This window comes from Talpa occidentalis, unplaced genomic scaffold (genome assembly GCF_014898055.3).
Source record: "Talpa occidentalis isolate TD23 unplaced genomic scaffold, MPIMG_talOcc4v2.1 talOcc4.5, whole genome shotgun sequence".
In the NCBI taxonomy this organism is placed as follows: domain Eukaryota; kingdom Metazoa; phylum Chordata; class Mammalia; order Eulipotyphla; family Talpidae; genus Talpa; species Talpa occidentalis.
The window spans coordinates 137,007,296-137,019,311 of NW_023604861.1; the positions used below are offsets into that span (position 1 = coordinate 137,007,296).

Below are 12,016 nucleotides of genomic sequence, written 5' to 3' on the forward strand. Positions count from 1 at the left end.
CGTGAGGGCGGCTCCCGCGGCCGGCGGGGCCCGGGTCGTCGCCGGGTCCAGTGCCTCCGCCGCCCGGGGCGGTTTCCAGGCCCGAGCCCGCCGCCGGCCCGGGAGGAGGCCTGGTCGCGCGCCCCGCCCCCCGCGCGGCGGCCACCCGGGGCCGGAGCCGGCCGGGCCGGGTCGGGCCGGGCGCGCCGGCAAGATGGCGGCCGCCGCGGGGGCGGGCGGGCTCCCGGCGTGCCGCGCGGCGCCGACTTCCGGCGGTGGGCGGCGCGGGCGGCGGCGGCGCCGGAAGCGGGCTCGGCCGGGCTGTCGCGCTCCGGCGCTTCCGGGCGCGCCGCTCCGGAGTCTCCCGGCAGGCGGCGCGGAGGCCCGAGGGCTGAGGCGGCCGGTCCGCCCCGATGTGAGCGGCGCCGGGCCGGGTCGGCGGAGGCTGCGGCGAGAGGGGCCGCGGCGGAGGAACATGCGGCGGCGTCTCCTGCTCCTGGCCGGCCTGCTGCTCCCCTTGGCGCTGGCGCCGCGACCTCCGGGCCCGCCGGCCCCGGCTCCCCGCCGCGCCTCGGTAACCGCGGGGGGCGGCCCGGGAGGAGCGGGCCGGGCTCGGGGCCTGGGGCGGGCCGCGGGGGCCGCGGCTCCGGCGGCGGCGAGGGGGTGTGGCCGGCGGGGCTCCGGGCGGGGCTGGGGTCTCCCCGCGGGGGCCGGCGGGCGCGCCCCCCGGGTCTGCGCTCCGGGCGCGGGAGGCGGCGCGAGCGGGCTGGGGCGCGGGCTGGGGGGCGCGGGCTGGGGTGCGGGCTGGGGCGCGGGCTGGAGGGCGCGGGCTGGGGCGCGCGGGCTGGAGGGTGCGGGCTGGGGCGCGGGCTGCGGTTTGCGGGGCCGCGCGGCCCGGCCCTGCCCGCTCGCGGCTGGTCCCCGCCGAGGCCGGACGCGCGTGCCGCCCGGAGCTGGGCTTCCCCGCGGAGGGCAGGGCTGGAGGCGGCGGGGCGCGGCGGGTGGACCGGGGGCCGCGGAAGCCGCTGCTCGGGCTCCTGGCGCGGCGAGTTGGAGGAGCGGGGCGGGGACCCCGGGCTCCGGGCCGCCCCTGCGTGCGCCCCCCCCCCCGCCGCCGCTGCGCCGAGAGGGGCTCGGGCGCGAGCACCCGGGGCCGTCTGGAGCCCGGAAGGTCGCGGGTGCTCAGGCTGTCCGGGCTTGGAGGAGCGCCCCCTAAGAGACTTGAGCTTGGGGGAGCTGCGGGGAGAGCCTTGCGGGGCAGCCGGGCAGCCCGCGAGGCGCAGTCCAGGCCCGGGCGCCGGTGCTGATCCAGACACCGCGTGGCTTCTCCTTAGGCTGATTAAAATGTTGCTGTTTACCTGGCGATTTTTTCTAACTTAATGGACAGAAATTGTGATTGACCGAAAGGGTGTGGAGGGCGTTGAGTGTTCTCACCTGAACCACAGCCCGTGGTTCTTCAGGTTACAGCGGGTTACAGGTGACGGTTTAATGCAGGGCCAGGGAGCCTGGCAGGAAGCGCCGAGATGTGAAAGTCGTGAAAGTCAGTGCAGATGGAGGGAAAATTTTGAAATAGGGCTGGTGGGTGGGGGCGTAGGACAAAGATCCGCCTCATTTTGGGATACTGAGATCTTTTTGCCATGCCACGCAGCTGCTGCACTTTTACTGTGGCAAAGTAATTGGCATAACTCTCAGGGGAGCGGGCATTCTAAGGAAACATCACTTTCTAGGCCAATTTTCAGCAACAGTCATAGGTCATAAGGTGTTTTTATTTGCCAAGTGCTAGTCATTAGTGCCAGAAAAATGTGCAGATGTGCCTATGTATTAAAATTTGAAAAATACTGCATGCAAGTATGTGTGGTACTGGGAATACAAAGGTCAGACAATTCCATGGCGGAATAGAGAGCTAAGCACTCTAAAACAGGGAGGAGAGTGAGAGCACTTTGAGGCAGATATTACTATGAAGGGGTGCTGAACCTACCCCAGGAAGGTTGGGAAGGCTTCCTGAAGGAGGTGACACCTGAGCCCAGACTTCAGATTAGGCAGGTGAGCAGGTTAGAACACTGCTGCTGGGGGTACTGAGAGACCGCTTAGCAAGTTTGGAATGAACCTTAGGGTGCATGTGTAGTTTTTTTTAATGAGGCAGCAGGGAAAAGTGAAGCAGAAAGGTCTTGGTGAGTTATCAGGTTCACACAGTAATAAATGTAAGGGTTTTTTTTCTTCTAAAGAATAGCTTTTTGTGTTTGGTGGCCTCAGGTGTGATTTGTCGCTTAACCCTTTTCTATTATTTAGATTGAGTTGGTCAAGACCAGTGAATAGTTTCATAGTAAAGACCATGGTTTATTGTTTATTAGCCTCTGTGTCTTACACACGTTAGCATAACTGTAGTACCAGGTACTGATTATTACTAAGTAATGATTTGACAGCATTTTCCTGAAAGACAAAAATATATAATAGAATCCTGGCTGCTGTCGTACTCCTTAGGTCACCCAGATTGCTTTTAGTTGAACTCTTGCGAATTGCATAATTTAGGGAAGTTCTAAGTCCTGTGCGCTTAGTCATGATGAGCTCTTGAAGTTGCAGTTGGGGTGTATAAGTTTCACTTTGATTTCAAAAGTGCTTTTCCTTTGTGTTACTTTAAATAAAAGGATGTAGTGGGTGGAAGGGAAAAAATATAGGTCATAGATGAAGGATAAAAAGTTTGTATCTGAAGCATGTATTTTGAAACTCACCTGCGGGTGATGGTGCGGGGAGCCTCCACGTTGCAGGGCACACTCCTCGTGAGCAGGCATCATTTTGCTCAGTGTGTGGAGATGGCTTCCCCTTCCAGGGTTAGCTTTGCTTACAGGCTCCATTCCTTAGAACAGTGTGGTCACAAACCAAGGAGATAGAATATAGCCATTTCTTTATATACCCTTCCTGCAAACCTGCTCTTACTCATGTTTTTATTCCGAGTGTTGCTTCACTGTCTGCCCAATTAGGTGCCCAAGTCAAAAACTGGGGGTCTCTGAGTGATCTCCAGCTGAGTTACTTGGCAGTTTACTGCAGATTTTCCAGACTCCAGTCTTGTTCCCTTCTAACCCATTCTCCACATTGCATTGACGTTCCTGATTTATAGCTGCTGTTCTTACTCAGACTCCATAATTCAGCCCCAGCTTCTTCATGACCAGACCACTGCTGCCTTCCAGCCTGTTGCCAGGTCCAGCCCTCGTGTCCTTTGTGCAGTGTGCACGCCTGCCTCACGCCTCTTCCTGGCCCTGTGCGGCTCTCCCCTCTTGGCCCCTGGATCCTCCCCCAAGCCGCTCCACTGCCTCACATCCCCTGGGCGGTCGAGCTCTGCAGCCTCAAGCTGCTCCTTTCTTGGGTGTCGTGTGGGCCACAGCGGTGTTACCCTCGCTTAGAGCCCTCGCCTCACCTCTCTTCCTCCGCCACCTTTGGTCTCAGTTTCCATGCTGTTGCCCAGGGAATGCGTCCTTGCCTGGCCGGGCAGGACTCCTGCCCGCTGTGTCCCTCCCCAACTTCCTGCAGCTCGTCTCCCCTTCTGTCCTTTGTGTGGGGTCTTTCCCTCAGGGTCACAGGACTGGAAATGTGTTTCCCCTTTTCTCCACCAAGTCCCCAGTGCCTGAGGAAAGGAGCTTCTCAGCAAGTATCTGATGTCCTGTAGATGAGTAGATGGGGCCTTGTGGAAAGGCAAAGCAAGTGCAGAATGTGTGGGGAGTGAGGGGCCCTGTGGGGCTATAGAAGACACTGGAGCGGTGAGGCCTGAGGAGAGGAGGGGAGCCTGGTGGGGGGAAGGAGCACTTGGCAGAGCAGAGTCGGGAGGGCTGGGTGGGGGCCACCTACAGGGTACAGTGTGCCCGTCTGGCCTGAACGGGCTGTTGTTTGCTCCTGTGTGTTGGTGGCTGGCCTGGGGAGAGGAAGCGCAGTTGTTCAGCGCGATTGTCACCCTGGGGACTGTGCAGCCATGCGCAGTTTTTTAAAAAGAGAATATCCCCACACTGCAAGCTCGGACAGTTTTTGAAGCATTTTCGAGTCTTGTTTGTCCTAAACTCTACGGTGGCAAGTGGTTTGTACCTAGTTTATTGACAGATTTGGATGTGGATAAGGAATAAATTCTTGGGGCTTCCTTGGTGTTGCAGAGGTTAAAGTCTCAGGACTATCAAGCTATAGACAGCCGCTGGCATAAGTTAGATCCCCAGTGAGGGAGCTGACACAGGGCGCAGCAGACCTCTCCCGTCTCCCCGCTGTTCCCTCAGCAGTGGATTTCAGTAGATCCGCCTGTTCTGCTCCCCACTCTGCTGAATCCTCTCACCACCACCTCCACAACTCTGGCCTACACCCCAGTTCTTGTGTGCATAAATAAATAAAAATTAATCTTGAAAAGAAAAAAGAATAAGCTTTCAGGAAGGGGGGGAATGTAAATTTGTGGAAAAGGCTATAGAACATTGAGCTCACTCACGCTTGGAAATTTGACAGTGACGTACAGTGGAAGAATCCGAGGTTACTTGCTCATGAAAAGACAGAAGCAGGAGCAGCAACTCCAGCAGTTGCACAAAGGGGAAGCTTTCACCAGGCCATTTGTAATGGCTTAGGGACATCTCATTGAGATACCTTTTAAAGAGGAAAATTACATTTGAAACACTTTAAAGTTATGCATTTACAGCTCTGTAGCAAACTACTGGAAAAAATGCTTGTTACAGAAAATATACCTAAAGATAATTTCTTGCCCTAATTTTTTTTAAAGATTTATTTATTTATTTATATAAGCACGTTACAGTCAGAAGCGCGGGAGGGTAAGAGAATTCACCAGAGCCAGAGCGGAGAGTAGAGCAGGCAGAGTGACGAAGTGCACTGCTGAGGGGGGCAGCGGGCGGCAGGAGGGGTCTGCGCGCCATGGGAGACCCTCCTCCAGTCGCCGGGGAGCAGCCGGGGATCGAACCGGCGCTGCAGAGGCCGCGGGCAGCTTCACAACCCAGCGCTCAACCACTGCGCCACTGGGGAGGCCCCCCTAGGCTCTATTTTTACACAAGGTTAAGATCTTGCAATACCCACTTTGGTTTATTTAAAGTGGCATAAGTATTTCCTTGTGTTCTTAAAAACCTGTTGTTAGCAGTATTTTAATGATTGGAGGGTTTTTTCTTTTTTTTGTCACTTGGTAGTGCCTTGATCTGTTTCCCAGTTATTAATAAATTTCCAGTTTTCTTAGGCATAATGTAAAGCTGAGCAGTGGACATCCATGTGCTTAAAGATTTTTTTCTTCACTGCTCATTTCATGACTGGTCTCGTTCAGCGGTTCTCAAATTTGAATGTGTGTCAGTATCAGCTGGGAGGCCTATTGAACGGATTGTTGGCCTTTGCCCCAAGAATTTCTGATCCGGTAGGACTGAGGGGAGACCTGACAATTGACTATTCCAACAAGTTCCTGTGTTGCTGTGGGGGAGCCACTGTTTGAAAGCTCCTGGCCTCTGTTACTGACAGCGGTGAGGTTAGCGTACTCGGCTGGTAGGAGTGATTATGATCTTGAATGAAACTGACTCATGTACCAACCTGTATCGGGAAAGTTGAACTAGGGAATCGTATCAACATCTCAGCGTTGTAGAATTTGTGAACATAGGCTCACTGTTTTGCGCAACTTTCTGTGGTGGGTCTTGTGAGGTGAGGACACTGTGATAAGCCATAGCTCTCTTTCAGCCATTTTATAATCTATTTGTGAGGCAAGACAAATGGTGAGAGAGGAAAGGCATAGCGAAGAACTTCAGAATTCAGAGGAAGGAAAAAAGGGTCATGTTGGGTTGGTATGTCAAAAAAAGTAGGAGACCAAGAAGCAGAAGATCCAAGAAAAGCAAGACTATTTTTAAGGAGTTTGAAAAATATGACATCAGTGAAGTTAGGAGTTTGCAGCCAAACAGGCCCACGTTTAAATCCCAGTTCTCTGGTACATTAGCTTTGTGATCTTAGACAAATGGCTTATTTCTCTGAGTCTTATTTCTTCATCTGTGAAATGGGGATAATACCTCAGGGATGTTGGTGGAGCTGATGTACTAAAACCCCAAGCATGGTGTTTTCTAGGAAGCAGACGCTCAAAAATTGTTGCGTAAGTTGTAAGCTTCTTTGCTTCTTGAAGGTTTTTCATTGGGCTGCCAAGCTTGTAACTAGCAAGGCAGATCACCAGGCTCCATCCAGTGGGATAAAAGTGAGTGTTGTCAGCTGAGACAGCTTTCCTCTGGAGTAAATTTTAAAGGAAATTTTGTTAGTGGAACATGGGTGGTACCCAGCGAGTGTGAATTTGCTGCACCTTTATTTAATCTTGAGTTTTAGAACCTTGAATGAACATCTTTGATCGAGTTACTTGATCAGCTAGCACCAGGCCTTGCTTGGGCTTTACCTGCTTACATACCTTGTAACCGTGAGGCATGTCCCTGTCTTCGACCACTCTGTATAAACTGGCTCTTCCCATCCTGCCTCAGCTTTCTTGCTTTGGTGTCCACAGCATTGACATATTTTTCTTTTGCTTTGTCCGTTTCCTTCACACTGAAATGAGTGTTTCTTTAGGCAAAGACTTTGATTTAATGCTGTATCTCAGCAATCAGACCAGTGCCTGGCACCTAGCAGTGAATTAATGAGTTGAAGAATGAACCATTTGAGAACATTTAGGGGAAGAGTGAGGAGAAAAGCCTTGGATGGATTGTGAGTATGGATTTGTGAGCACATTTAACCTCACTAGCAATACACTTGTATTTAAGCTCTGCTGCTGTGTTGTTGGTTTTTTTTTTATGATTTTTATTTTTTTAATTAAAGATTTATTTATGCATACAAGGACTGGGGTGTAGGCCAGAGGTTCGGAGGTGATGGTGAGAGGATTCAGCAGAGACAGTGGGGAGCAGAACAGGCAGATCTACTGAAATATGCTGCTGAGGGGAGCAGCGGGCAAGACAGAAGAGGAGATAGATGAAGTGTGCTGCGCCATGTGGGTCAGCTCCCTGGCCAGCTGGGGACTAAACACCTGCTGGTGATAGCCTGATAGTGCTGTGTCTTTAACCCCTGCACCACCAGGGAGGCCCCTCTGCTGCTATGTTTTGACGCCAGTCTCTGAGTTTGGTGGAATGATTTTGTATAACTCTGCTTCCGCAGTTATATTTGAGGAAATAAAAGGAAAGCATCACCTCATGTGTTTTAGACAGTTTTTGCAAAGACTTAAGGCACCAAAATTATGTGACTTACAGGAGTAACATTCCTTTATAATGTTTGCTCTTGCTCTGTACCAACACAGCTGTTTATGCTTGTGCTCTCGGGGACAGCGCTTTTCTTGGGTTCCAAGTGTGCCTGGTAAATTAACGTTGCTTTTTTTCCAGGTGTTAGTTTGGTCTTATCACTTGAACTTATATCCAGTGTATTTTGCCATTAAGGGTAGCAGTGATAGGGATGTTACCACATTTTTGCTCTTTAATTTGATGTGATTTTTCTGTGAAAGATTTACTTTCTCAGTTTTTTTTTGCTTGGGCCATTAATACAGTGATTATTGTACAGCAACTGGTAAGTTGATGGAATCCTGTTGGCCTAAGCCAACAGTGGGCAGGTCAAGTTGGCAACTTTGTTTTTAGAAATTCTCAACATAGAAGCCAGAAATGCCTTTAATTTAGAATTGACGTTGTTGTATAGTAAGATAACCTTGGTTATAGCAAGATTATTAGCATTTACTGTAAACATGGATTCATTTCCACATTTCCCTAATTGTTACAAATATTCTTCCAAATTTGTTTGACCTAGAATCCAAAAAGGTGCACACGTTGGCTTACGTGCTGTGTTCTTATCGGTTATATCTCCACCCGTCCCTTATTTCCCATGCCATTTATTTCCGGAAGAAATTGGGTCATTTGTTCTGCAGGAATTCTAACATTTTGGGTGTGGCTGATTACTTCCTAAGGTTGTTATTTAATTTGGCAACATCTAATCTATGTCCTAAAAAGGAAGTTACATCTTGATTAGATTTAGCTTCAAAATTTGTTGTTGTTTTGCTAAGAATGCCTCATAGGTTGTGACTTCATAATGTGTCACATCAGGAAGAGTTTATTTATTGTCTGATATTTTATATTTTTAAAAGATTTATTTATTTATTTGTTTGTTTATACATAGAAGCACTGGGTACAGTCAGAAGCGCGGGAGGGTGAGAGAATTCACCAGAGCCAGAGCGGGGAGCAGAGCAGGCAGAAGGACCGAAGGACACTGCTGAGGGGAGCAGCGGGCGGCAGGAGGGGTCTGCGCGCCATGTGGGACCCTCCTCTGGTGGCCGGGGAGCAGCCGGGGATCGAACCGGCGCTGCAGAGGCTGCGGGCAGCTTTGCAACCCAGCGCTCAACCGCTGTGCCCCCAGGGAGGCCCTGTCTGATATTTTAGTGATACTACAATTGATTAGTAGACTTAGGTGCTAATAATCTTTTACTTTTGTTTTAGAAAAGCTTGATTCTTTGCTCTCAGACTACGATATCCTCTCTTTATCCAATATTCGGCAGCACTCAGTAAGAAGGCGGGATCTCCGTGCATCAACGCATTTAGAAACACTGCTAACATTTTCAGCCTTGAACAGGTAATTTGAATTATTCAAAGATAGTGTGGGGGAAGTGGAAAAGTTGGTTTGGCAAAAGCAGAAGACTAAGGGTGTCTACTGAAATTTTAGGAAGTAACATTTTACAGATTTTGTAGTTGATAGTCTGTCCATGATTCCTCCATAAAGTACTGATTATTCTGAAATTCATTCTGATGAGCATTAAAAGTACAGATGTTACAGAGGTGTTAATGATGGTATTATATTTTCATGGAATTTTTTTTTTAACATTTATTTTTATTTATGCATACAAGAACTGGGGTGTTGGCCAAAGGTTCAGGGGGGTGAGAGGATTCAGCAGAGAGAGTGGGTAACAGAACAGGTGGATCCCCTGAAATATACTGCTGAGGGGAGCAGCTGGCCAGACAGGAGAGGTCTGCTCCCCATGTGGGTCAGCTCTCTGGCTGGGGATCAAGCTCAGGCCGCAGCAGCGGGGGAGAGCTTGATAGTGCTGAGACTTTAACCCCTGTGCCACCAGGGAGGCCCCTGTTCATGGAATTCTAACAAGGAATTTTAATTAATTGAATACTACCTAAATTTTTTGTGCTGCTTTAGAACTATCAATCATGTGCCAAGCAGTGCCTTTTATGCTGAGTACTAATTTTATGTTGAGTACGAAGACACTGAGAGGATGTGTTCAGGACCCTCCAGCCTAGTGAGGAGCTGGTCTAGGATTCAGTGCTTGTTTTACGTTGAGTTCCACTCATATAAATTGATAGATGGCAGGAATTTTAAGATCTCTTACGTTTTGCAGATTTAAATGTGTTAAATAATTGGGAGGCCTCTTTCTAAAAAAATTTTAGGACATTTTAGCTAATAAGAGAAACAAACACTGGGAGAGTATAAAGGGGCTGAATCGTTCTTTAGTCATAGGATAGGCCTTCGCCAACAAATATGGAAAGAAATAAAAGTAACATTTGTACCTGGTCAAAGAAACTAAATTACAGAAAGTATAAGAAGTTTTCATTTCTTCCTCACCTGACACCTGACCTTCCTCTTTTGGCCTTCCTCAGAGCCAGAGATTTCCTGTGCGATTTCTAAAAGATTAAATGCATTGTTTTGCATATAGATCTTTATGTACATATATGTGGGTGATACGGATAATAGATTTAGCTCCATTTTAACAACTCCATAAATATTCTTTTTTTAAAGATTTATTTATTTATACAAGAACCGGGGTACAAGCCAGGTTCGCGGGAGGGTGAGAGGATTCACCAGAGACAGAAACGTGGAACAGAACAGGTAGACTGACGAAACACACCGCTGAGGGGAGCAGCGGGCGAGACAGAAGAGGTCTGCTGCACCATGTGGAATCCCCGCCTGCCGGCCAGGATCAAACCAGTGCTGCAGAGGCTGCAGATAGCTTCACAGCGCGGCACTCAACTGGCCTGCGCCAGCAGGGGAGGCCCTCCCCCCCCCTTTTTTTTTTTTTTTAAAGTTTCATTTATGCATACAAGAGCTGGGGTGCACGTCAGAGGTGCTGGGTTGAGAGGTTTCACCAGAAACAGTGGGGAGCAGAACAGGTGGATCTGCTGAAATACACTGCTGAGGGGAGCAGCAGGGTGACAGGAGAGGTCTGCTGCACCATCTGGGTCAGCTCCCTGACCAGAGATTGAACTCTTCTTCAGTGGCTGCAGATAGCTTCACAGTGCTGCGACTTAACTGCTTGCACCACCAGGGAGGCTCCCCATAAATATTCTTATTGCATAGAATTTTAACAGTTTATTGATAGTTCCCTGTCAGAGGATGTTTTTTATAATAGTTTTTGTGTAATAATGCTCCAGAGACTGTCTTGTCTATGTATTTTTTTTATATATATATATATATTTTTTAATAGAGGCATGTTTTATTTATTTATTTATTTGTTTGTTTGCTTGTTCGTTTATACATGCACTGGGTACAGTCAGAAGCGCGGGAGGGTGAGAGAATTCACCAGAGCCAGAGCAGGGAGCAGAGCAGGCAGAAGGACCGAAGGACACTGCTGAGGGGAGCAGCGGGCGGCAGGAGAGGTCTGCGCGCCATGTGGGACCCTCCTCCAGTGGCCGGGGAGCAGCCGGGGATCGAACTGGCGCCGCAGAGGCCGCGGGCAGCTTCGCAACCCAGCGCTCAACCGCTGCGCCACCAGGGAGGCCCTTGTCTATGTATTTTAATAGACTCTATTCCTAAAAGGAGAGTAACTGGGTCAAGGATATACATAATTGTTGATACTGCCATGTTTCCTCCTAAAGGCTTTCCTCTACTACCAGATGTGTGTGAGTTTGCCAATTAACTAAAAAACTTGCCAATACTAGGTTTTATCAGCCTTTAATTTTTGCTTCTCTAAAAGGATTTCATAGTTGTTTTTGATTTTCACTTTTTATGAAATTCAGCTTGTTTTCTTGTATTTATAAGTTATTTTTCTCTGTCTCCCTTGCCTTATCCTTTTACCATTTTTTCTGTTGTTTGTCCTTTTCGTTACTAAATTATTTTAGCACTTAATTTAGCATGTTGAGGAAATGGATCCATTCTCACTTGTTGCTTTATTATACAGTAAATTCTCACTTAACATTGTTGATAGTTTCTTGCATGCTGTGACCAACTGAAATGATGTGTCATGAAGCCAATTTTACCACAGGCTAATTAATATGAACAAGAGTTAAGTTCTTACAGTGTATTTCTGGTCACAGAAACATCACCAAACTGCTAAATAAAAACTCAGAACACTTCTAATATTAAACAGTCATTGTATTCATTCATTTTCCAACCCACTTATTCCAGTTCAGGGTGAGGAGGGGGCCGCTGAGTCCAGCTTGGCAGCACAGGGCCCCAGGCAGGAACCCACTCTGGACAGGATGCCCTCCATCACATACCCACACTCACTCTGGTGGGCTCAGTTGTGACCCCCCAGTAAACCTCATGTGTGCATCTTTGAAATGAAACCAGGATCCCGAGAGAGAAAACCCACACAGAGAATGGTCCCGTGATTGTTCTTTCTCATCAGTGTTGTAAGAAAATGATGTTGCGTGAAATGACATTATTCAGGGATTTGCTTGAATGTATCTAGAATTGTTATATGGTTCTTCTCTTATAGTAGAGACAATTCTTAGCGTAGATATTAAGAATGCAATTTGGTTTTTCTGGAAAGAATGTTCAGTAAAAATATCAAGACTCAGTGCTAGAATTCTAAATAATACGGCATTTATAAAGGAGATGCTTTTCAGTGTTCTCTTTAATTGATTGGGGGTCATAACTATGTGTAGGAAGATATGTATTAAGATAGCAGAGAAAATGCCCCAAGGTTTTCTGAAATAATGTTCTATTGTCTCTTTCCCTGTGATCATTAAAAAAAACTACAAGCAAACTAAAACTACCCTGTTTTGCTGCTCAAAAATATTTGTTGCCATAGAAACAGCTCTAGTCTGGATTCTTCTTGGCTGTTCAGACTCATCCAAACCTTGGG

At 48.6% G+C, this 12,016-nt stretch overlaps 1 protein-coding gene across 1 annotated transcript in view; it reads left to right on the forward strand.

Moving 5' to 3' along the window:
- Positions 1-454: 454 nt before the first annotated feature.
- The window catches only part of ADAM17 (ADAM metallopeptidase domain 17), a 38,773-nt gene continuing 27,211 nt past the window's right edge, over positions 455-12,016 (forward strand). Inside the window, 3 exon segments of the mRNA XM_037528540.2 lie at positions 455-530; positions 533-553; positions 8,427-8,559. Of these exon segments, the coding sequence (XP_037384437.1) occupies positions 455-530; positions 533-553; positions 8,427-8,559 (230 nt within the window).